The sequence below is a fragment of the Perna viridis genome, chromosome 6 (assembly GCF_037379345.1).
Source record: "Perna viridis isolate PV_CMFRI_1.1 ecotype Kerala chromosome 6, ASM3737934v1, whole genome shotgun sequence".
Classification (NCBI taxonomy): Eukaryota; Metazoa; Mollusca; class Bivalvia; order Mytilida; family Mytilidae; genus Perna; species Perna viridis.
Window position 1 is genome coordinate 21,870,929 of NC_142450.1, and position 27,449 is coordinate 21,898,377.

The following is a 27,449-nucleotide window of genomic DNA, read 5'->3' on the forward strand; positions in this document are numbered from 1 at the left end:
GACAACTTTCTGTTTATTGATATTTTCCTAATATCATAATTGGAAGCTGGGGTAGCACTAGTGAGTTATAACTCACAGATTTCTTATTTCACTAGCTTTGATTGTATTACACACTGGTTGATTTTACAAACATTGTAGTGATGCTTTTTAAACAAATTTGAGTTATTTATGCATTAGTTTCCTGCAGTTTTTATATATTTAAGTCTTGTTATTTTTGTATTACAGTGCAGAGAATTACAAACAAGTTTCTACAGCTCTAAGAGAATTCTCAAGACTTTATAGGTGATAGACATGAATAGTATACAAAACATGACCTCAGAAATTAAGTGCAATCAAATTAAAGCTTCTTGCAACACAGATGCTTTGATCAGGTTCTTCATTCTAGTCATGTGACAGTCATGTGATTTGTAACTTCAAGAAGGAATCTGTTCTGGTTGCTGGACAGTTAGTATAGTTCAGATGAAAGGTCACATGATAATATGGGATTCTTACTACAGTAGCAAACATGACATACACAAATACAGGTAGCTCAAATGGGAGTAACCAGCCCAATATTGTAGACTATGAAACAGTAGTTTTAAGTCAGTGTGAAATTTGTGTCCCATAGCTTTGTTGTACAAACAGGAATGTGTAGCCTGAATCTCAGTTCTCCTGACGTACTAATTACATTGTAATATTGACTCAAAAAAATTGCAAAATTTTATAGATCAATTATGTGTTTGCAAAAGTGATGATAGATTTGATTTACTTCCTTACATAATTGACTTTCCCTTCCTGGCTAAACAAGATATAAATGTTCCTGGAAATGTATTTACAACTGACAGACAATCACAAATTTGCCCTATAATGTAATACATGTAAATGGAGATCTAAAATTACAAAATGCCATGACAAGTCAAATGAAGCCCAGGGAAAGTTAATTTAAGAATTTGTTTTCTGTTTGATTTTCATCGTGTTAAAGATTATTGTCATGTTAAACTTACTGGTTCCCAGGTAGAAAATTCCAATAACTCTATAGCACTGGATAATATTTGTCTTATACTACCAAATTGTGATAGCTTAAATGACAATACTCTTAATATTATCCTAACAAATATTTTTATTGTCATCAATAGTTTTTTACCTACCATATATAAGTGATGTATTCTAGGAACTTTCTGTAGTTTAATTCATATGATAGCGAGCAACATGAAAAAATGAGAGTCCCATAATAGTAATTTGAACTCTTGAAGTAGCAGTCTTCATAAAAATCAGACAGAAGGTTATTCATGCATGTCAAAATCCCACCAAATTCAGTTTTATTTCTTGTTCAGAAATAGTTACTGATCACATACCAGTCTTAAGTTTGTCATTTGGTTTTTTTCCCTTTTGAGTTAAATATAATAGTTTGTACATGAAATTGGGACATTGCAGGAGTTATTGTTTTTGATCTGGTTTCATTTGGTTGATTTTAGTAGGAGATATATAAATGATTGCTTAAAAAGTGCAGAAATGATTATTGTTGTGTGAAAGTATAGCATATATAGACTGCAAAAGCATTGTTTTTTTTTTGTTGTTTTTTTTTTCTAAACCATGAATCACCTTACCATTGGTAGTGTCTGAATTTTATGTGGACTGGTATTTAAGTAAATAGGTATATAATAATGACTAGATTGGCAGTACAGTGGAACCTGTCAAAATCAAACCTGTTAAGGACTGAAGAATGTGTTTGTAGTAGACAGGTGTTCTGTTTACTCGAGTCTTAATGTAAAGGGACTTTAGAACCAAAACATGGTTTTGGTTCATCTAGAGTTCTAATTAAGACAGGGTAGACTGTACTATATTGTAAACCAACTGATTTTTGTTGAGACTAAATTTTGCATTTATAAGTTTAAGTTCTAATTTCCAGCATATTCTTTCCACAATGACCTTGTGCGTGGTATTGATTAGTAAAAATTTTTAAAAAGAGTTTGTGTGATAGTGCCTAGTAAAAATGAAAAAAAATTGCTGAAGTTTTTGTCCATATAAAACTAGTGAAAATTGCATCAGTTTACAGTAAACAGAAATTTCCTAGTTAACAGCTTATGATGAAGTAGATTCACATGTCATCATTTTACATTAATTGTTATTTCTGAATCATGTATTTATTGACCATTGTATACATTTCATGACGCATTGTTATATACTTTTGCTAAAAAAATTAATTTTAGGGAATGGAATTGGTCTTCCTTTGATAAAATAACTATTACATGATCAAATGTCTCGGGTAGTTATCTGAGCAATTGACAAGGAGGTGTTAACCATTCTATTTTTCCTCAGTCTTTTGGAAGAGTAATCGAGGTAACCAAGATTCTAGTGGAAATCAAAATAATGTAATCCAGGGACAAAGACCAGACATGAAAAACAGACATACACATTAAAGAACATAAAATAACACATACAAAGTAACAAAAATAAATGAGCAACTCTGACCCCACCAAAAACTGGGAGCATGGACCGGGTGCACCAGTAAAGGTAAGTGTCCTCTGCTATTTTAGAAACGCCAGTTGAGATGCTCATAAAAATCAAGTCCAGGGTAGACAAAAGAGGAAAGGGAAACTATGACATGTTGAACAAATTAGTTTTCATGGTGCAGATGGATACACCATAACAATCCACGAGTTAATAATGACAACCATAAAACTTCTGTAGTGATCTATATATGATAGGAAGTTCAAATGTTCTTTCCAATTGTCCAGGTAAATACCCATGTCCTTTCCCAATTGTCCAGGTGAATACCTCAGGGAGTGCATCAGGAAATAGTCATATTATATCAAGAAAAAACCAACTTTATTTCCTGAAGTTCAATATTTCCCTGGCTGTAATATAGATTGGTTTTAAAAAAAAAAGTAAAAAATCTTGGTATAAGTTCACAACTACTCAATCATCCATATGTTACTATTTGATTACATAAATATAAACCATTGTACATATATCTGTTTTGTTTAACGATAATGGTAGTGTATAATTCAAATGAAATACATGTAATTATTAATTGGTTTGGTTAATAAGATTTTTATGCTTTGGACTTATTCCCTTCCTTTTTTTAAATCATTTTAAAGAATCTCAAATGTTTAGATAGCTTATATTAAAAGAAATCCATTTTGTCAGCATGGCTGATATATTCTTGTACACTGTGGATAATTGTATGCCATAGCTTTGCTAGAGTCTTCCTTAAAATGATAAGTGTTTCATGCATTTTTCTTCACTTAAAAAATAAATTTCTGTATAAAGTTATAAAACATTTGTATTACATGTAGTACATTTAGTACATTTCCAAAGCTTTTTATGTGTGTGTGGTTTTTTTTTTTTTAAATATATGAAAGCGTTTTAGTCACCTTGGCTTTCTCCCACTCTCAAATATACAGCCCGACTAGTATATGTACGTAACATTTCTTATTTATACACTAGTTGAGCTGCATAATTGATAGTAGGAGCAAGCCCCGGTGTTTCAATTTGATAACCTGGTATGAATGTACAATTGTCAATTTAAGATGTATTGATGGAGGCAAAAATGGGTTTTTTGCTTTTACATGCACATGCTTCATGTTTGAAATTTTTTTGTAGTTTATATTTACTAGTACATGTATGTGTCCAAAGACACAAGAAATAAAAAAAATATTTTTCCAATGCATATTTTCACATTTAGATTCCCCTACCTATTAATGTCCATGTAAGTGCTTATAAACATTCATTGTGTACCAAGAGGTGTTCATTTCTCATTTGCATATTTTTAATTAGTGTTTAGATTCTCCTTTTAGGGTAAAAGTGTAAAGTACTTCATTAGGTTGGTTTATTTAGTCATATAATGACCTGGTATGTTGTAATGAGTGAATGTGTATGGTAGTGTTATTGAGGGGGGGGGTGACACATCCACTTCTGTCTGATTTTACTTACTAATAAATTGACTTAACTTCACCTTCATTATCTCATAAAAATTACAGGGTGTAGGGCTTGTGTCTTTTTCACTCACCCACCACTACATACAAAATTGTACCTTTTCTTCTGCAAAAACACACTACATAGTAAGCATTACAGGATTAAGAAACAAAAAAAATCAGCACATCAGTGATGATATTGGGAGGTAGATTTGGTGTTTCCTTGATTATATGACAATCACCTGATGAACCTGATCCTTAGGTATAGACATAATTATTACAAATTATAAAGCTGGTCCATACCTAGAGCTATCTGAATTTGGTGAGAATTCTTACATAATGGAAATACATACATTGCTTTATATGTAGAAAATAACTTTTTCATAACTTAATTTTGGTACATTTAGATTGTCTGTTTATTACCTCTACAAAATTATTACTCATGAAATTAGTATTTTTATTAATGTGGAAATAAGCTTTCCATAACACAAAGGAGTATCCATCTTTTATTTATTTCTTAACTGCTGAAAGGAATTTGATGATATTTAACAGAATCTTATCCCCATTGTGCAGCTCTTATTTTGGACATTAATCATAATCAATTTTAAGGCCAAGAGATTCATGTTAACAGATTGAGGAGCTGAAGTATTAATTTAGTCAACACTCCTCACAGTTTTTTTATACTATTATGTTGAATTTCTGGACAACAGTGCTATGAATGAATTGCCATATATCTTTATCATTTATTTATACATGTGTGAAATTGTGTTGGCATGTTTAATAGGTTGTGTAAATATTATGCCTTAATTGTATTTATATGCAATTTTGTACAATAAGCTGCTTTTTAATTGTGTACATATGTACATTTTATTGGAATGTTAGACCATCTGAAGAACAAAGAGCAAAATGGGCAATTTCAATGTTAGTTTCAGGTTTTTATTGCATAGTGGTGGGTCTCTAGTTGTTTGAGCAAATAGTTTTTGCTGGGTTGGATGTAGGATTTTCATATACAAAACATTGGAGAGGAAGAATGGATCAGAAACTTTTATTATTAATGGTTATACAGTATGAAAAAAATAATGTCCTGTGGATATAAAAAAAAGTCTTTTAAAAAACGATTTTGGAGTATTAATATCTTCTTGGTTTAATGTGATTTTAAATCATTAGGGTTATTTGTTCAATTGTATTTTAATGTAATCCTGAATTCTGTTCATCTTGGTGTGAGGTGGAGTGTTGCAAAATGAAACAGCTAGTTAAATACATATTATATTTATTTTTGGTAGACATTATTTCTAATCTGAAAAAAAAAGAGATTCAATTCAATGCAATAAATTACTCTGAAATCAGGTTTTCATAAATAAAAGAATAAACCACACTAGTAAACATTCTTGTGTTATTTTTTCAAACAGAAAAGGCAATAGCCATATGTCCCCTGCCATTGCCAAAAAAGTGCAAATGTCCCATAATGTCCTGTTATATTTGTTGAATTAAAATGGCAGAACAACATGTTCAACTATGATTGGTGACTAACAATCCTACAAAATTTGAACAAAATCTGTCAGTCCATTTTTGAGGAGTTGCATTCAGAAGTGTGGCTGGACAAATGCAAACAAGGACAAAGGTTTTTCTATGTCCCTCCCACGTAGCAGCCGGAGACAAAAAGTACTGTTAATGGTGTATATGTTTTATATAAGCAGTGATATCCTGCTGAAATATTGAAGATTTATAGCTTGCCATGAAACAAGGATAGATGCAAGGAATGTTTGGTTATCAAAAGACTAGTTCACATAGTTCTATTTTCTATAGATTAAACCTGAAAATTCAAGCCATAAAAGGCATAAAAGCATGGTGCGAAACAAGGAACTGAAGACATTTATGTATTTTGAAATTATATTAAAAAAATCTGACACACTGAAAAATGCAAGCATGGACCCTTTAACTTTCATGGGGTGGGGACTGGGTTTTAGAAAAGAAGTTCATTTTCCTTGTGAAGACACAAGTTCACAATTGCCCATGAGAAAAATTAATAAGTTTATAAAGTAAACGTACTTGTATCGATGAAATTGAAATAAATAATTTGTTCCATGTGAAAATTCCAGCCCTCTAGATGGTCTACACAATAAACATGGACAACAACTTATCAGGGGCTGCAATGACTGGTACAGCAACTGCCATTCCAATTATTTTGATGTAAACAATTATCTGACTTCCACAGAAGGCTATAAATGATTTGATTATCAAAAACTTTATAAAAAAAATTTCACATCTCTTGAAAATAAAAGGTTATTATATATTAAACTATTATTATAGTTTTAACCAAACAAAATGTCATTCTAATAAATGTTTGATTTCTTATAGTGTATACATATACACTGTATGTTAAAATCTTTTGGGTTTTTTTTCACCTTCAGGATAAAAATACTTTGTGTCCCCATTTATGTCATGAACTTCCATACTCTTTTCTGAACAATAGACAGAATATAGTCTATATATATAATTCTTTCTATATCAATTAAAGTCTCTTTCAAAAGCAATAGATATGTTTCACCCAATTATTTAGCTGAATAAAATAAGACTTATACTTGAAAATCAAAATTGCTTTGAGGCAATTTAGTTCAAAAAGCATTGAATGTGTTCAGCATATTCTATTTAACACAAGTATATCAGTCAAAATCTTCCTTTCGTCAATATTTAATAATTTTAACCAACTAAAATTGGAGAGAAAATTCAAATTCATAGAAAGTGTCCATGTTTTTCGGTATAGTTTCGCTTTTTACCCTTTGAACTTGAAGACGTTCTTCCGTGGCAACGCAAGTCACCTGATCGCAATTCTGTTTTCTGACTGGCCAAATACTGATAACTTAGTGGCATTCGAAAAAAACTGTATCGAAAGTTGAAATTGCGTGCCATGTATTATTTCCTGAATGAAATGTAGAAAATTATGAGTGAAAAGAACAAATTTTATTGCGTCGGCTACTTTTTTTGTTTTGATGTTATTACTTCTCCTCAGAAACTACTGTGCAGAATTAAATGAAGTTGAAATGACTATTTCTTAATTAAGGGTAACAACAAAATTACCGAACACGAATCCGTTTCATAATCAAGTCAAGTCCAAAATAAATCTGGCAAAATAGATATTACACCACCGGAGCAGCTGGTACCGCAATGATCCTGACTTGGTATAGGCACTTCAAACGAAATGGTGGGTTAAATCTAGGTTTTACAGCGCGCTAAACCTCCCTCTTCAATTGGGGGTGACTGTACCAGTGGTGATTAAAAAACATTTGCATGCTATTTTCATAATCGGTAAATCGGCGAGGTATCCGGCACAGCACGACCGTTTGGACTTTTGATCAATGAAAAAAAAACATGATCGCTGTTACTAGTACATAGGGGTCAAAATAAAAAAAAAACGACGGCGGGTAATATTGTTCACCATCAGATGACGGATCTATGTTGAAATTTTCAAAATGATTCGTCGCCCAATGTGGGAGTAATGGCCCTGAAACAGATTTTTTGTCGTTTTTCACGTGTACAACTTTAAAAATCTCTGAAACCATGCGACAAAATTTAATGAAAGTTGGCATAATTGTTTTTTTAGGGTATCCAAGGAGTTAAATCCTTGGGGTATCTAAATCGACACTAAAAATAGAACGTATGGGTCAAAATGATTTTTGCTATTTTTTCTCAATTATAGAAGAATAATGAAAATGAAAGCTGCTCATAAGTTAAACACGATACTCGGAGTCGAGTGTAGTATTGATTTTTTTATAAGTTGCTCGGATTCCAATGATTTTTTATTTAGGAAATATTGTGTTCTAAGTTAGATGCATTATGGTGACGACGAAAGCTAGTTCTGGGCGGCCATTTCCTACTAATTCTTATACAACAATATAAGTTGAAAATAGTAAGTATGGTCTCCTGAGTTGAATGGTTATGATTAAAATGTTGTTAAGCCGTAGTTTAACTTCATTTTATTTTATTTTTTTCAGTAACTGTATATAAGCTAATGCTTCCTCAGACCTGGTGGAATAACAGGGCATAAAGGGACTCTTGCCCAATTTTTTTCAGAGGTTCTAAAACACTTTGAAGGCATTTCCAACAATTTAAAGTGCCTTAGGTACTTAGTTGAACTTACAGTATTCATCATTTTATGCACTTTTTCAGCAATTTTTTGTCAAACATGGTAACAAAACATTATACCTTTACTTACCTAGTTAATAGGGCATAGTTTGACAGATGAGTGATTCAGGTTCTTCGAGAGACTCTTCTTTTACATAGTGTATACTTTGAAATGGAGTGTATAGTACTATTTTACAAGAATCAAAAACTGCTAATGCTAAAAGCACTTTGATTTTTAATCATCATGGTACCAACAAGGTCAGTTGTGCTTGTTGAAAGAAATTTAGTTCTATAGGACCCATAAGCTACCAAAACATATAATTTCTGCATGCACTGAAAAAATAGGCAGACTGTCAATATTGCTGTACTGTCACAATTTTCTTTTTTTTTAAGTTATTGCTTCTGTTTGTATTTTTTTGAAAAGGGGATTTCATGGACTGCAGCATAATATGAGTGTAATTTGTTAAACCCTGTTCACTTGGGGCAAATGTGGACACAATTTTAATTTTTTTGCACACTTAAGCATAGAGACTTACAAGGTGAATAGAGGGAAGTTTTCAAATTTTGGAGGAAAAACTAATTTGTTGTCAGAATTGTGAATATTATGTGTGTTTTACTATATATCAGATTTTTATACCTTAAACCATGTTTATGAAGGTAATAATTGTTTTCGACTTAAAAAAATATTGATTTGTTTTCGCCAGAGGCAAAAAAAAGGTTTGTCTCTGAAAAAAAATCAGATGGATGCTTCCAGTCTTTAGTGGAGTCCGAGTTGCTCATTTGCTTTTGTTACTTGATATGTATGATTTTAGTTACTAGTACTTCATCTTCTTTGTTGTGTATGTCTGTTTTCCATGTCTGGTCTTCGTTCCTAAATTACATTCTTTAGATTACCACTATAACCTTGGTTCCCTTGATTACTCTCCCAAAAGATATCGGATAAAAAAAAACACTAGCTGGGATTTTTATGAGGAATGTTCCACCAAACCTCTTTCAAAACGTTTAACTTCTACACTCACAGCTGTCAAAGATGGTCTCCAATCCTACCATGACACTTGTTATTCCCGTACGTAGTAGCATTATAATTCAATGTGGATCCTGAAAAATTCGAAAGATCTTCTGGAAACCCTCATTTCAAGATTACTATCAGAATACAATAGCATAAAAACCTATGATTTTTCTTCTTTTTTACCCCATATTCAGTTCAAATCCCGACTCAAAAACATAAATCGTTGTTACTCCAAAAAAGACCGTATACACCTAGATACAAATATGTAGTTCTTGGTAAAGACTCCTTATACAAACAATTCCAAATCATTTTCCAAATATACCGAAGACATTGTTTCAAAATGCTTGAATTTTTAAGTACAACATATTTGTCCAATAAGGTGGACACCTTTTTCAACAAACGGTCGACATTCCAATGGAACAAATTGTGCTCCTCTACTTATTCCTTCACTCTTAAGAGGCTCACTTTATAGCTGATCTGATAAAAAAGAAAGGAGAATCGTTCAACTAGATCCTTTAATCTCATTTTCTGCTATATATATGATGTATTATCATTAAACAATTATTGTTTTAAGGATTTGATACATCGCATCTACTAGTACTCCAATGATACCTTGAGATAAAAGATACTGTCAGACAATGTGAAATCAGCCTCATATCTTGAACGGCCTACACTTTACACTTAGAAATCGACTGTTAAGGGAAAAAATATTGGCCAAACTATACGACAAACGCGATGACTTTTCATTTCGTATTGTTAACTTTCCATTCATCTGTGGCAACATCCCTTCAGCACCTGCGTATGGAGTTTTAATATCACCACTCATAAATATTGCCAGAGCTTGCCCTTACTACGCAGACTTTTATATCGCGCTAGACTTATTACACTTATGCTTCTGGAACAGGGTTATGCTGCTATAAGAGTGAAGTCGTCACTACAGAAGTTTTATGGTCGTCATCGTGAACTCGTGGATCGTTACGGTGTATCCATCTGTACCATGAAAACTGATTTGTGCAACGTGTCATAGTTTTCCTTTCCTCTTTCGTCTACCGTGGTCTTGACCTATTATGAGCAACTCGGCTGGTTTTTTTTCTAGAAAAGCAGTGGACGCTTACCATACCGGTGCACCTGATCCATGCTCTCTGTTTTTAGTGGTGTCCGAGTTGCTCATTTACTTTTGTTACTTTGTTTTTTTTATTGTGTTTGTCTGTATTCTATGTTTGGTCTTTGCCCAGTGGATTACATTCTTTTGATTTCCGCTAGAATCTTGGTTGATTACTCTTTCAATGAGTTAAAAGCCGCGGGAGATTCATTCGGAAATACCCGGGAATGATTAATGAAGTTCCGAATTCACGCACCTGTTCATCGTGATCTTCACTGCGTTTACTTTCGCTTTTGAGGCAGTGAAGCGTGTCAGAGATGGTGATGTCCTTGTTTACATGTTGCTAACGTGGAAGAAAAAGAGCACTGCCAGAATTAACATTTAGATTTTCGCTAGATAAGAACATTGATAAACTAAAAGGGTTGCCACAATGTATGGTTATAGCTCTCAACATAAAATAGACGCAATCAGACGAGACATTAAAGACTATGCACAGAGTGGAAAGTACTATTGTACAAACGAGATAGCAAGGGAACTTTCGAACATTCATAATGGGCTTGATCACATGACACTTGACAACACAATATCATCCTCAACAAAATTTAAAGGCAGTCCTGGTCTTAATTCTATGACAAGTAAGTATGTATGAGATATAGTCGTGATTTTTAATCAGCACATAAAACTTCTTCCTCTTGAGTCTTGTTAAAATCCACATACCTACAAAATGTATGTGTAATCTACAGGATATAAGAAACTTACCTTTTGGGTCATGTATGCAGACATTAGTCTCTTAGGTTGAATGACTTAAAGAGAAGCCCCTATGAGATTGGATAAATCAGGCACTGGGGATATTTTTATTATTTGAGGTGGCTTGAAGTCAAATTATACAAAAAGTGTCATCAGATCCCAATCCCAAAAGAAATAAAGATGGACAATTTAACCTGCTTCTGTGTATGGCAAACCCCTTTTGGTTATTAACTGAAAGTTAACAAATAAACAGCACTTTCAAAAATGTTATAGGACATTCTGTTCAATTTATTACAAAAAAAATAACTGAACAAAAAGGGACAAGATTAACCATATATAACAAATTTAATACCTTCTTTGCTTCCAAGGTATTCTACTCAAAATCAGTTTATGTCAGTGATTTTGGATGTCAAATTTATTCTGCATCTTTTTAATTTAACTAACTCTCTTTATATACATTTCGCAGTATAAGGACTTCATGGCAATTTATTTTTGGAATTTTTCTTGGTCCTGAAAAAAAATAACCCAGTCTAGTTACATTTCCTTATTTCACTGTATTAATGGAAAAAAATATTGCAAGTGTGTTATAACTACTTATAAAAAAGAATCATTATTTATCATGATAAATGAAATGGATGATAGTTTAGTGATTTTTAAATGCACATTCAGATTAAAATTTTATTTTAAAGGTGCCCCACCTGATTTAGACAAAATTAGCAACTATTTAGGTTATCTTAAGCATGCAATGGACATTGAAAACCTCCAGGGTAAACAAGAGAATCAGTTACGAGAAAGACATCATTGGGCTGTGGAAAACTTACGGGCCTGTCAACAGGTAACTTTTCCTTTATTGTCATAGAAAACTAAAATTATAAAGCTTTATAGTTAGGAGTTAAGGAATGGTAAATTGCATTTGAATTATCAGTAAAAAAAATCTCAATTAATGTAGTTACTTATTTTATCTTTTTATTGAATTTTCCAACCTACAATATATCCAGTGTCAAAAGTACATGTAAGTGAATAATTTGCCCATAAAATTTATTAAATTTTTTTATGGCCTGAAAATGGTGGTTTCCAGGTTAATTCAATTTTATAATGATTTGCAACTCTTACATGTACATGTATATTGAAACAAATAAAAATACTTAGCATGATTGGTTCCAGTTTTTCTGGATCATTTCTGACTAATTTCTGGTGAAAAAATTGAAGTTTGAAGAAATTGAGTTAATGGGAAACAATGTAGACTTTAACAGTGCTTGAGCCATAATGGCCATAAAATGTTAAGTGTAGGCACAAAAACTAAGGTAGCTAGGGTAGCAGGAAACAGATATACTATTCTTGTGGCTTTACATGAAAATTTTTCCCAAAAGTTCCATCTGTCGGGTACTTTATGGACCCTGTATTGGTAATAGGCGGTTAAAATCTCCCAACCACAAGTATAACCATCTGAGTTTGCAAACTACTTCAAAAATTTTAACTGTCCTAATTAATAGTTGATGTTAATTAATATACCTATGAAAATCCATAAATGACTTCAGTTGAAACTGTTCATTGATTCCACTGTTTTTTCCTGTTGGAGAAATTAATATTGCCAATAGTGATTTTTCCTACACTTTCAGGGAAGGGGTCCAGGGTCCATGTAATTGGGAATTAGAGATTGGAACTTGCAACTTTGGGAAATATTCTATAAACATGAGAGAATTATATTTTACACAGTATTTTGAAAATAATTTCTAATTAAAATCCCTGTTGAGGACCACTTTATTTTCTATTGCATTGAAATCCACTAGGGTCCTGTTGAAGGTGGTCTCTGGGTGACAAATATGATACAGTAAAGTGGAGAGAGAGAGTGAGGATTTTGTATAAATATGCTTTTTTTGGGATGTATCAATTTTGAGACCATGTTTCAAGTCACAAGTAGGAATTTCACTACTGAAATTGGTAATTTCTCATGAAACTCAGTTTTTCCCTGATAACCTTACTGATGAATTCTGATGAATAGGAATCATAGACAATGCTATTAAAAGCTTAAAATTTACAAGGATCTAGGGAAGATTTCAGGAATAACAGAGCTGCAAAAAAACGGAGGTAAACATATGTCGGTAGTAAAATACAGAATTGAAACTATAAAATCTAGATGAGTAAAAGCTGAAATCTGTGAATCCGAGGAAAAATCTCATCCATGTGGAATTTATATGAAAATATTTATAAAGCAACAATTAAATTATAGTTGATCTATGTGTGTCTAAGTCAATTTAAAACAGGAAAAACTTCATAAGTTTTAGAACCATGAAAGCAATTTAAATTTCATAGCTTTTAAAGGAGTGATTTACCTCTTGTGATAAAATTATTGATTGACTTTATATACTTCTCTATTGATGTTTAGATGTGTTAGTGTTCTTGATTATGTTTAAAAACTCTGTTTTCTAGCTTTTAGATATTTTAATGTTTTTTACCACCAATCTGCCTCAGAAAATTTAGGATTGATTATTCAACATTGTGTTAGTACTATTAAGCCTGTATCAACAATCATAAAATTGATGAAAGCGATTGATACAAAGTCAATACATGGTATTATTATTTACACGTATCTACAGTGAAACCTGTCTAAACTGTACCCTGAGTAATTCAAAGATTTGTTAAAACCAGACACTTTTTAAAGTCTCTATCAATTTAAATGTATTCAAACCTTGGTAATCCAAACACCTGTCTAAACCAAACCAATCTTAAAGTCGAAAAGATGTGTGATTTAGAACGGTTTCACCTTATATTAACTTCGTGTACTTCATTATTCAAGGCAGATTCATATGTATTTTTTAAGATTTTCTGTAAGGTTACTTAGCAACCTATTTATACAATGTAATATTTGTGTTTCAGTGTAACAAAATGTAAGAGAAAACAATGGTAAAAATGATATGCAATTGCTTTAACACAAGATTTTCCAAACAGGACACTAATCATTGTTGTCAAAGAGTGTGATTAATCAATGTTTGAACATTTCCATGATCAATCATCATCCTGATTAAATTGCTTCATAACTTGGTTGTGCTGGAATGGAATCAGAAAGTTTTTTTTTTTTTTTTTTTTTGCATGGCAGCTAATTGTACATTGTAAATATCTGAAGCCCACTGTGCCAAATACTAGCTGATTCCTGTTAGTTGTATATGTACTTAATTAATAGAATTAATTTTTTTTTTTATGAAATCATCCATCATTGAAGGCGTGGGTTATTAAATGAAGGGATTTTCCCGTTATATTCCATACCTGGTAATCTTTGGAACAGTTCATGTGGGAGATTCTCCCAAATGACACTGTCTCATGTAGAAAATTTTTATGCAAATTTTTGATGTAAAACTTCAATTATTTAGCATTTTCCAAAGCAAATATAGCACTTTTAATCAAAAACCTCCCACAATTTTTTTTCATTTTTATTTAGGAGATTCTAAATTTTTCATTGATTTTATGGAAGTATCCCCTCTGATGTGGGAGGGTTAACAAGTATCATATTCATACCTTTTTTCTAACTATTGATATACCAGATCTAAATATTTGTCCTGATTGATTACAGTATCATGAAACATTCCATAATTAGAGACTGGTGAATTCAGTACAAGGCCTGCTTTAAAGAGATCACTATGGTTGTATGAAAAAATGATGCATTTATTGGTTGCCATTTATTAGTTTCAAATCTTGTTGAAAATATATGATTTATTTTGGAAGCATAAATTTCTGACATTCTAAAAAAATTGTTTTCAACAAAGGACACTAACTCAAAAGTATTTATTAGAAATGACTTGGTATTTAATTGGGATTGTTATATTTTAAACCCTACCAACTGGCCGCTACAGTGCTGAAACTTAGTGTTATCTCCCTTATAAGGATGATTCAAATGTAAAGTAATCAATATTCACATCTCTAAGTTCTGTAAATCAAATTCTGAAGATTAAATGTAAACTATGGCCTTATTCAGTAACATATTCTCTGTAACTGATACTCGTCTTTTTAGATTAGAAGACAGATTAGATCAGAAATCAATGAGTCAAAAAAATGGTCAAACAATACAAGACACATTGATCTATTGTTGTCAATCATAAAATAATTGCCATGCTAGCTTGAAACGGTTTTGTTTACTTAGTTGTTTTATAAAACTGATACTCTATTCATTTTGTTTGAAATTTTAACTTAGACGGGTTGTTTCTATAATAACTTAAAATTGGACTGTTAATCTGGATATTTTCAAACACAGATGAAAATCAATATAAGTTATTTGCTTTGTTTCACTTGCGCTTAAAGTTTTGCTTAAGAATTGAAGTTGATGGTTTTTACAACATGATCTTTAAAAGAAAGGTTTGTCACCCATATGAGTAAAACACAATAATGCAATAGTTTTTTTATCGATGATTTGAATGCTGTGTTGCATGTTTGATTTTCGTTATTTTTATTTACATTTTTTGGTCAACTATCACATTTTTAGTTTGTTTTTACCTTATTTAAACAACACTTTCTAACAATATGCCTCACATAATAATTTTAATTGTTTATTTTCAGTTCAGAAGTTCTATATTGATAGACACAAATATTGTATCTTGTTGCTTTATAATACCAAAACCTGATTTTATTATTTTCTCTCTCCAAGTTTTATCCCTGTTTTTGCTCTAAGTATACTTAGTCCTTCCATATCCTTATAATTTTAACTGTCATTGGATATAACTTTCATATATTTTTAAAGATATCCTGTGTTATATTATTTTAACCATGTGTCTGTTGTCAATTTAAGGGCATTTTAATGTTTTCCCCTTCCAGGAACTAGATCCCCATACATACCAGGCTGCTGAGAAAATCAGGCAGTTTGGAGATCACATAGGGGTCACTGATGCATATACTGGTTACCGTAACAACTTAACACGAGGGTCTCGGGAACCTTTCAGAATGAGGACAGCATGGATGGATAAAAACTGCAATACAGGCTATATGGGTGCTTTAAATGCTGCCAGACGATACCATGGTATGTTCTGTAAGCATTTCAGCATTAGGTTTCCAGACGATAACTTAAGAAGATATTGAAGGATCTTTTTCAAACTTTGTAAATAGTTTTTGAGTATTATAAAATACAGATTAGGTTCAAATTTCAGCTTAATCTGATTGTTTACACACAATTTGTGGCCATTTTAATTTTTTTCTCTCAACAATTTTTTTTCAACGTGGTGGGGTATCATTTAATGTCTCATTAGATGCTATTGTAAACCAACTTTTAAGCTAGCTGGGCTGCATACCTGGTTGAGCTATCACAAGGGAAGTTTATATAATGAGAATAGGTATGGTGTATATGTCAAAGAGACAACAATGACATTGGGATGAAAATGTCAGCCTATGGCGACCCATTGTTCTTCAATGAACAACGAGGAAATCATCATACAACAGGATAGGCTGCAGCTGGTCCCAAAACATCATTTTACACAGGTACAGCAAAAGTGTTGTTGCCCATATTTACTCAAGTAACATAAAAAATAAACTGAAGGTGAAAATGAAACAAGACATATAGAGGCAAGTGCCAAGCTGCTTACTTCAACAGGCTATCCCAGCAGACTTTGTTCGGATATCATAGGGTACCTCATCAGACTATTGCATCAGAGGCTTAGATTTTTTACATCTGAGTAATTTCGGGAAAAAACATACTTTAAGGGATGGGAGGTGGCAGAGATAGTGCTCATCTCCTCCTTAATTGGAAAAAATAGTATATTATTCACATGAAATTTTCCACAAATTGTGCCTCAAAATGTTTGTGTCTGACTCCCCACTACAGCTAGTTACATTCACATCTCTAACCTGAAATCTTAGATCCATCCATGAATTAAATACATATCTTAGAACATTAGAAGTTGTTTACATACCATACTGATAATTTTTGCTATAACTTAAATTACTTCAGTCATTTACTTTACGAAAAAAAATTAAAAATTGGTTGATTAACAGTGCAATAATGACCAGCCTATAAAAAAAATCTTGAAGTAGATTTCACAGGATCAGTATATTACTATTACTATTTAGTTTAGTTTCATAGCTAAGTTTCTACTACTAGTTTGTTGAACATCTGTGATTTGTATATACTGTAGTTGTTTTATTGCAAAATATAAATGTATCATGATATTTTGTCATAAAATACAACATGCATTCTGGTAATGTAATATCTTAGTTTTTTTCATATTTTGCATACTTTCCTTGTGTTTGAATGTTTATGAAATTTGACTGTTCCTCTGTAATTTTACCTGTAAACTTTATTATTAAAGTGAACCAGGTAGATGATTAATTTGAAAAAAAAGACATTTTCAAATAATAATTTTGAGTTATCTCCCATTGACCATTGTAGAAGAGAAAGAGAGACAGTCAGCCTTAATGAGACCAAAGACAGCTCCTTCACTACTTGGTAGTAAAATAAACTATGGATTCAACGCACAGCCTAAATTTGACTACAGAGGTAAGATTTGAAAATCTAAAAGGTCATGGGGTAAGGCGAAAAATACATTAGTCTTGTTTCCTGCTACTAGCAAGAAAAAAAGTAGGGAAGGTAGGTAGGGAAATTATTTTATTTTTCAAAAACATTTTACATTGAGTTAAAGACAATCTAGACTTTAACAGTGCTTGAGTGAAAATGGCCATCAACTGTATAGGCACAAAAAATAGGGTAGGGTAGCAGCAAACATATTTATTTTTTTTTTTGCCTAATACTGTGAACATACTGTTGTTTGTTGGGTACCAATTTTCTTGGTTTTTTTGGGGTTGGCCATACCATGAAATTTGGTTCCCAACGAAAAGGAGATTTCCATTGATGTGCATACTGAAAACCTCAAAACCACAAATTCAAGAATCCATGTACTTGTGTTTCTTCCCCTATCCATGAAAATTGGTATCCTTGAATTTAAGTACCCTCATAGTACCAGTATGCTTACTCAAAAGAAACCAAAAAAAAAAATTAACATCATGAAAATTGTCATATATTTACAGTTATACACATAGGATTTGCCTAATCCAGTACATATTAAATGAATGCTTTCATATCACTATCAATGAACATACTGTGTATTGAATGCCCATTCAAATACAAAATTGCATTTTTGCTTATTTTATGTTCTTTGTTGTGTTTGTCTGTTGTCCATGTCTGGTCTTTGTCTGTGGATTACATTCTTTTGGTTTCTGTTAGAATCTTGGTTTCCTTGATTTCACATTCACAAAGTCCAATTTGCATGTTTGTGCTTAATTAGTACTGTTTTAGGATATGCTGTATTCACATATGTAGAATATGCATTAAAATGTTATTTCAAAAGTTGATTGTCATAAAAGGTGTCATAAATTTTAATCACATAATGCTCATTGCTGATAATTGAATTTTAATCCATTGTTAAAGCATTAGAATCTTAATTGCATCTGAATACATGTTCTTTGAATATATTGAATTGGCAATTGATGCACATTATACATACATGTTCTTGTGAAAAAAGCATTTATTTGTGTCATTAGAGGACAATTGTTTTATTTCATTAACATTGCCTCTCTGGTCTAGTGATGGCATGTTAGGTACCAAAAAATTGAAAATTGAAATTACTGCTAACCAGTGATTGGGATAAGAGAGTCATGTGCCTTTTATCACATTCCTGCTGAAAATTTCCCTTTAAAATAAGATTTTTTTTATAAAATATATCAAAGAATGGCCCATTGAAATTCCAAAGATCATTAAAAATGGCCCAGTCTCAAAGTTAAATCCCAATCAATGCTGCTTCTCTTTCAAGCACATATCAGAGATAAGAGTGAAAAGTGCTTGGCCATTAGTCAGAATAAAATGTCTGTGTGAGTTGACATGCCTACCTGTGAGCTTATGCTTTTGTGAATTAGCATGTAAAAAAAAACAACAACAAAAAAAAAGCAGCACAACATGTCCGTCTTTTAGACTGATCAAACATTGATGAAACGTTCTTATCATGAAATGCAGCAATTAATTAATCATTTTTTATCACAGATGTTTTTTTTCTGTTTACTTTATAAATGACAAGTGCTCCCTCCTTGTCTGGTGTCTCCAAGACCCTTGTTTCAAATTTTTTTAGGAGTCTTGCAGTTGCTCATTTCATTTGGTCTGTGTTTTTATAAATCAAGACATACTGGGTTTTCATCCAATTGGCTTTTTGTCATTTTTATGTATAAATCTGGAAAACTTGGTGCTTTTTTAACTGAGTATTCTAACAACAGTTTATTCTTTATAATTTTAAGTTTTAAGAAGTGAACCCTAATTTTATGAGACTAAGTAGAAACCAGGCAGATTATGATACGGATGGCACAGAGTAAATTTTACCCTACCAATATTATGTTAAATGTAATGTTAAGATTATTATGATATCAGGAAGGACATGATATCAAAAATGGATGATTCAGAATATATATGTTCAAAGTTTCCCAACAAATCAACTAAATAATAAACAGATCAAAGAGTTATTTCTCGTTTATTTCAAATTTTTTTTAGTGATTTTTATTGTAATTTCATTATTACCATTTCAGTAAGTTACAAACATTTATTTTTTTAGAAACATGAGTTTGTTGTCTCAAAATGATTTAAAAAAAAAAATTTGAAAACAATTTTGAATGTGCCACTCACTGCCTAGGTCTTCCAGGGACAGAGTTGTTAGTGTTCTTATCTTCCATGAACCAAGCAGATTTTACTATTTTTTAGTGAAGATCTAAAGCGTGTACATGTAGTTTATTTAGACATTGAAACAATAAATAGATTGTTTAATTTTCCAATAGAAGATTAAGTAACAAAACTGTATTACTGGTGTGATAAGAAAATTTTATATTTAATCTCTATGTACCCACTGAATGTTTATGTATTAAGTAGGTGAGTCTATTCAAGAATCAGGCAGCTGGTAAAAACACCTTATAGCACATACAATGATGATGTTCAGGAGGTGGAGTTGTCTTCCCTTGTTTGTCATTTGCTTTTGCACTTCCTTTGATTTGGTCGACTTTAGGGGGAGATAATTGTATGGCAGTGTCTGAATTGTATATGGACTGGTACTTAAAAGTATACTATCCTCTGAAGTTTGCTATAAAGTGATTGTTGAACCTTACTTGCTGTGGTAGAAAACACTTTTAACAATAATAATTGCTTTCATATAACATATTTAATGAAAAATATAACATTCTTGACAGAAATAATGTGTGATAGTAGTGAAGAATTTTAGGTGGTATTATATAACATGAAGAATGTATTTGCAACATAGAATATTATGTCTTTTTTCACATTAAAGTTGTTTCAAGAGGTCAATAATGTCAATTCGAACGCAGTTCAGTTATTTAATACTTGTTTTGGCAGAAAGGAATGATATGTCACTGATATTAGGCCTGCCTGACACTTCACTCTGAAGTTGTACTTTACAATTTAATATCTTAGCGATCAATAAACTGTATCTCTGAAAATAGGTGTATCAATATTCAATGTACATGTAATTGAGATACTCAGTCTTAGTTTGTTGGTAAAGTGTCAATTCAAATTATGCAAGAGTTGAATATATATAATTTGCCTCGTTTGACCTAAGTATAGATGTTTCAAGTCATTATTGCCTGTTGAATTTACAGCACATTGCAAGCAATTTAGAATAATTCATATCTTTTTTAATTTTCTCAATCTGCATATTGAAGTTCTTAGGGTTCATTTGAGTAACTTTCAAAATAGAACTACAAATATACATCACAGAAATGTTTTCCTAGACAGAAATCAGGATAATCTTTCCATTTGACAGTTGTAAAAATGTCATTTCCTCAGATTTAAAAAAAAATTACTTGAAATGCATGTATTGAGTCTAAGGTCGATGAAGCCAAGTCATAGATTTTAAACTATTGCATGATTTGAATCCACATTTTACCACATACCTAAGTATACAGTATCAAAAGTACTCAGAATATTGATTTATATTCGTCAAAGTAGAGATACAGTCTATTGATTGTAACAGATATGAAAATCTAAATACCCTTCAGTACAGCACAATGTAATTATCAGGCAGGCCCAAAAATAAAAAAAAAAGAAAAGAAAAGAATGGTTTTCGAATTTCAGAATTTCAATGTTTTTTGTTGTTTTTTTTAATGTTTTATATTACCATTAAGCAGGAAGAACAGCAAAAAGATTCATTCATTCCCATACATTGTAGCTTCTAATTTTGTATGCTGCTGCAAATCAATATAGGCCCTATATCAACAGGAAAAAAAAATCTTGCCTTTTTTATTTTTTTTTCGGTCAGAGGAACAGTCCATTGATTAATAGTTATAGAATCATTGTTATAAATATGATCCTGTAATTATATTTGTAGAAGAGCATGCCAGAAATTGGTATCTAAGTTAATTGAATAAAATCTTTCGTTCGCATTTGGAATTTTTCTTATTATGATAATAAAAATTCTATTCATATTCTTGAATCCTAAATCTTGTTCCCTCATTTTCTGCCATATATAAAGAAATCTAATGTTTCTAAGGTCCAAATGAAGCTAACGATTCTCCATGCTCTACTGACAAGCAGTGAAATGGAAAAGTAAATGAATTGATCAATCAGCTTTTCACCATTATACACCTTCACAACATACCAGCCATTCAAAACATATAAGTAGCATACTGAGGTGAAATGCGGACATTTAATACCATTGCTTAATATACAATATTTAAATGTATATTGTTAAAACACAATTTATTCTATTGATCTATAAATAAGGGAACAAAGCAGTTTAATCATATGGATTTTATGCCCAGATTATTAATCTTTAATGCAGTAGTCGGTTGGTAACCGTCAACAAGAAAACTGGAACATATCTAAATAGGTATCGTTTTGTGTTTCTATATCAATTCTAACTTATCTTAAACAATCTAATAACTGTATTGATGTCATAGGGAAATTTTGATCTGTGTTGAAGGTAATAATTAGATATATATCTGGCAAAGAGAATGATTTATGGTATTTTTTTAGTTTTATTTCCTCTATTGCAAAATTGGATTCATTTCAAAGTTGTTGTTTAGAATTGAATGTTTTGTTCTTTGATAACGATTTGGGTTCAATATTATGAAACAAAAAGTATATTGGGGTTTTGTTTCAAATATTGTTTTTGGATACCAGTGATACACAGGAGATTGTGAATTTTATGTTGAATTTTTGTGTTTATTTTATATTAAAGTTACTGAAACAAACCTGTCCAAGTTTCTTTTTTCTTTCAAACATTACGATAGTAAGGGAAGCTTTTGGTTTGTTTTTTCGTACAGCTGGGGTCCGTTTTAAATATTCCCTTTTTCTATTTTTTTTTGGTAAAGGGTGTATCATTATTCTTATTTGTTGGATAGACAGTCTACAATATACATCATGTACATGCGATAGGCCTTTTTTCACAGTTTTGGAGTGGTATATCAATCATATTGTATAAGGGGTAAAGTTTTGAATTTCAAAGTGGGGGTGAAAATGCTTTCAAAAACATTGGGGAATCGGATCAGCTGCTTAGAAATGGTATTCCATTTTTTTTGTTGCTATTTTATATCCCCTCCATTAACACATCTGCCCCTTTTTTGATATTGCTACAATTACCATGCACAGTCTATTAATTTCACATACATGAAGCTGAGTTTTGATTTTACTACAAAAAAGCATTATTTAATTTTTTTCCCGTATTTATTGTAATATCCCCTTGTATCATTCAAGAAAAAGGGATTTTACTAATAGATGGAAATACAATGATAGAATGTAGAAATATAACTCTTGTACATAGTAATTTTTTTTATTTAGTTTAATATGAAAAAAAAAATACACAAAATTAAAGATGAAAAATATATCATTATCACAATTAAAACTGGAAACTTGTGTTGAAAGTTAGAAACAAAATATAATGGTGTACATCTTCCTAACAACTATCCTGTAGAAAATAACAATCATATTTACCACAAAAACATAATATGCACCCATCCAATCCTGCTGGAATACTTAAAATCTCTCTCTCTGGGCATGCATTGCTGTTCTGATACTGTGACGTCATAATACATTACTACTGGTGACGTTATCTCCCCTTGCTACAGTACAATAATGAGGTAGAGTCTTGTCAATTTCTTAATCAGGTGTTGTTTGATAAAAATATTATCCCTACAACAATGACTGTTATTGACTGGTTGTAACATTTTTCAAATATCATAAAGTTTAAGAAATTAATTACAATTTTGGCCTTGTCAGCATAACATTTTGACATACCTGTTACCTTTGGAACAGTGTCCCCCTTTGACAGTTACATATGGGAGATTTTTTCATAAAGCAAAGTTTTTATGTAAAAATTCAATTATCTAGTATTTTTCACAGAAAAATAAAATGTAGAAATTTTTACCGACCCTCCCATAAATCTTACATTTTTATGTGGGAGATTCTAAAATTTTCATTCTTCCCCTAATGAGGGAGGGTTAACAAGCATGATATTGATGATTTTTATGAATTCTATATTTTATATTATATTTTTGTACAATTATATGCTCGCTTTTATTGTTAAATTCTTTTAGACTTTATATATCTTGTCTACCAAATTTTACTCCAAATACTATTATTCATTTACCTGCTGTGAAAATACCTCAAATGATGATTCAAATCTTGTATTTTAATGAATTATGGCTTGAAAGAGTAATCAAGGAACTAAGGTTATAGCGCTAATCAAAAGAATGTAATCCAGGGACAAAACCAGACATAGAAAACAGACATACACAAAAAAGAACATAAAGTAACAAAAGCAAATGAGTAACTCGGACTCCACTAAAAACTGAGAGCCTGGACCAGGTGCACCAGTTGGGTAAGGTACATACAAAGACTTCACCTACATTCCTATTCACTTCAAATTGTTTCTCTGTTGTTTTGCTTTTACATTCAATATCAATATTGAATTTTTTGCATTTTTACTGGTACACAAATGCCAGAAATATTCTTCTTTTTATTTATAGGTTACCAGACAATAGATAGCATATACCCCCGCAGCAATACCTTTTATGAGACCAGTGCCCCCACAGTTAGTCAGAAACTTCAGGAGACGAAAGCACTAAACGCCTTTAACGCAGTACCTAGAGAATCAACCAAGATGGCTGCCACATTTACACAACCCAGGGGAATGCAGTATATGTCTGTACAGGAACAAGCAGGGATCAATACAAAGTTTCCAGGAAGAACAGAATATATGACCAAGTATGAGCAACCACCTCCAGATGTGGCTACAAGTGCATTTAACATTAACCCAACACCCAACTTCCACCTCCATGGTAGACCTCTCGGAACAGATACCTTTGATCCCTCAAATACAGAATACCAAGTTAGATACGAATGGCCTGACAGCAATAAAATTGTCAGAATGCCATGGTTACGAAAGTAAACAAGACTATCAAACCTTAAGTAATTTGCATAGTATCAATTATTGATGCAGTCATTTGCATAATCTATATTACATATGCTATATAATTGTTATGTTGTTGATTTTGAAATGAGATTTGTTGTTGTCTTGGGAAAATCTTGAATGGTTGATAAGGTTTAATTGTGAGAAGTGATGGATAATTGTAAATAGAACTAAATAAAACCAGCATTAAGTAATATTTGGAATTCCGCCCACAAACATCTAACTTGTAGAATGTGCACTTTAACATAGTAATTCTTTTTAGATGTGCTTAATAGAACCTATTTCCTGAAATTGTTGCATAATTATATACCAGAATCAATGTCAAAATCAGTTGATTTAAATGATATATATATACCTTTATATTTTCATTTGTTTATTTTGTATTTATTTTAGTTCACTAACTTCTTGAGTACATAAATTTAGCTTATGGATATTTTTCATTTTTTTTAGTCTTCGAAAATCTTACTTTTTTTCTTTATTACACAACTTTATTATTTCATTTTGATGATATTTTTACCAGGTATTTTTATCTTTAATATGTTGTGGTAGGTAGAAAACAGGGTGTTTGTACTATTTTGTAAACCAGATAAAAAAATTAATTGTCATTTGTATGAAATATTGAACTTTATATGTTACATTTATATTTCAATTTTACAAATTTCTATTTTTAACAGGTGTATTTATATTATATATGTATTTCTTTATTTTATAAACATACACATTTTTCTTTACATTATTATGAAAAGATAATCTAAAATATTTTTTTACTGATTTGTAGTTGTAATTTTTCTCCTGTTATTTTTTAGGCCAACTTTGTAGTCGAAGATCTATTCCTGTAAGCTTTAAACATATTATTATCCAGTTAATTATATGATATATAACCTAAAATTGCTGTTAATTATCCTACACTTTCTTTTCTAAATATGGTAAATGTTTAAAAAATATCACTGCTTCTATTCCACTTGTTGATGATTTTAGACACTCTTTGCAGTAAAACTTTTTTTTCATGAAATTTTTCACTTTTTTTAACAGTTCTCGCAGTAATATGTAACAAGGACAAATATTTTTTAAGTTTACAGTAAGTGCCTTTACTAACCACCAAAACCTTTTCCTGAAATATTTTTCTCCTGTTTTATAGATGTGTTGTTAGGAGAGCTTGCTCATTTATTTATTAGGAATTAAATATATAGTAAGGGAGATAACTCTGTTTTAATTAAGTTTCTTGTTATATTTTTTGTCTGTGATCGAAACAATTAAAACTGCCTTTAAAATGGCAACATTGATAAAGATAAATTATATAGTTACTGATTCTTTCCCAAACCCCAGGAGACCTTCCAAGCAAACAAAAACAAACAAGATCCAGGAGCAAATTCATAGGGAATGGACCTGTTGTGTGGAAAATGCTCTTGCCATTATATGGCCCTAGTCACCAAAATGGCTTTAAAAACAACAATCAATCAACCAACCTGTTGTATACCTTATAAAATTGGGAAAAAATGTTTGCATGAAATCTTGACATTTCACAATTTCTACCTCCAATGATTTTTTCCTTGCTTTTTAATTCTATTAATGCTCCCTTCCCTATTCCTGAAATCCTGGATCCATCCTGGAGTTCCTTTAAAACTCCATTTACCAAAAGATATGTATCAATTCACCATAGTACAAACAATATAAAAAAAAAAACACAAAGGAGCATACCATAAATATATGAGACATGAGAAGCTGTGTTTAACTCCAACAATGGTGACAGTAAACCTTATTAGGTTGTGACATATTTTTACATCTTAGAATACATATGCAGTTTGAAATACATTTGTATAACAAATTTACTGTTTAAGGGCTCAAACATATATAGTTTGAAAGTACCTTTAATCCATTGGTACTAACTCTGCAGTTACAAAAGAAAAGTAGATTTTACATTCTTAAATTCAAGAATTGAATCAAATATTGGTACCCCACAATCATTGATGATTTCTTGTTATCTCAAAAAACCTTTCAGAGTTCAGGCCATTAGGTCTTGGTTTCATAAAAAAATTTCAAATTTAGATTTTCCTCAGATAATTTTATTGGCCTAAAATTGAGTAAAGATGGAATTGAGAAAAATCTCAATTTGAGATTCTTTATGAAACCAGGTCCAGATACATCAAATGTATTGGTTTGAGAAAGGATTTTAGGCAATCCTCCGATTGATTTTTTTATCATGTAATTTCCCTAAAATTCCCTAAATTTCCCTAGATTTCCCTAGATTACATGTCTCAGATACTAGCAGAAGGTGTGGGATTAGATAGGTTACACTTTGATTAGTAAGTTTAAAACAATAGTTGTAATTCATTAAAAAATGGATCATGAAAGAGTGTCAATATCGTACAAGTAAGAAGTTTTCAATAGCTAATGCCATCTATACCACAGTAATGTGTAACTACTTGCTTGGTACACATAGTGTACAAATAAATCAAGTTGGAAAAACCAAAATATAGACATGTTATTTATATTATTTTATTGACAAAAACAAGGGAAAAAACTACAAATATTTGATTATACATGTACATGTAGCAGTATTGATGTATATACATGTAGCAGTATTGATGTATAAAGAGGAGTAGTTTAGTTGACTGCACATACAAAAACTTCAGGAAATTTTTCCCGCCAACTATTCCATCTTTAATCATAATAAAATTTTCTCTCTTGGAAACAAACTTTTTGAACAGACATTTATTTTGATCAACTGTGTATTAATTATAAAAAATATTGGATGTAAAATAGAAGGACTTTACATTTTTATTATCCTTATATAACAAAGGACTTTATTTGACACACAGCAAATTTAATTCACAATTATAATTGATAAAACTGTTCAATATTCTGAGAAATGGCATAGTGTTTTGCAAGCTATAGTACTGGGGCACCTAGGTATCATTTTATCAGAGATTTTTTTTTACCCAACAGTCAAACACAAAATCCATGATTTTAAACATCATATCCAAGTCCTCACATCCTAATTAGTTACTATATAATAATACCATTACTGGCAAAAATACCAAAACAACAAGTTGAAAAATGACACAACAAGAGGATAACAGAGAAACATTATTCTAACACAGTTCTCAAAATTCCCAAAAGTATACTTTCACACTTAAATACCA

The 27,449-nt window shown here is 31.2% G+C and overlaps 2 protein-coding genes and 1 long non-coding RNA gene across 4 annotated transcripts in view; 2 read left to right on the forward strand and 1 right to left on the reverse strand.

Annotated features, from left to right (window-relative positions):
* LOC148614069 (transportin-3-like) overlaps positions 1-5,281 on the forward strand; it is a 32,370-nt gene extending 27,089 nt beyond the window's left edge. For both annotated transcript variants that reach the window (XM_088587894.1, XM_088587893.1), the window contains one exon: positions 226-5,281. In XM_088587894.1, the coding sequence (XP_088444020.1) occupies positions 226-286 (61 nt within the window). In that variant the 3' untranslated portion in view covers positions 287-5,281. The remainder of the gene's footprint in view (positions 1-225) is intronic.
* A 5,138-nt stretch (positions 5,282-10,419) lies between these two features.
* Positions 10,420-25,599, forward strand: LOC148614070 (uncharacterized). The gene is made up of 5 exons (XM_088587895.1): positions 10,420-10,764; positions 11,566-11,711; positions 15,680-15,881; positions 17,244-17,351; positions 23,864-25,599. The coding sequence occupies exons 1-5, from the start codon at positions 10,560-10,562 to the stop codon at positions 24,283-24,285; spliced, it is 1,083 nt and encodes a 360-aa protein (XP_088444021.1). The 5' UTR covers positions 10,420-10,559; the 3' UTR covers positions 24,286-25,599.
* Positions 11,221-22,915, reverse strand: LOC148614071 (uncharacterized). The gene is made up of 3 exons (XR_015923558.1): positions 22,830-22,915; positions 12,389-12,446; positions 11,221-11,386 (listed from the first exon to the last, which is right to left on the reverse strand). It is a non-coding gene; the product is annotated as an uncharacterized LOC148614071 (long non-coding RNA).
* Positions 25,600-27,449: the final 1,850 nt, after the last annotated feature.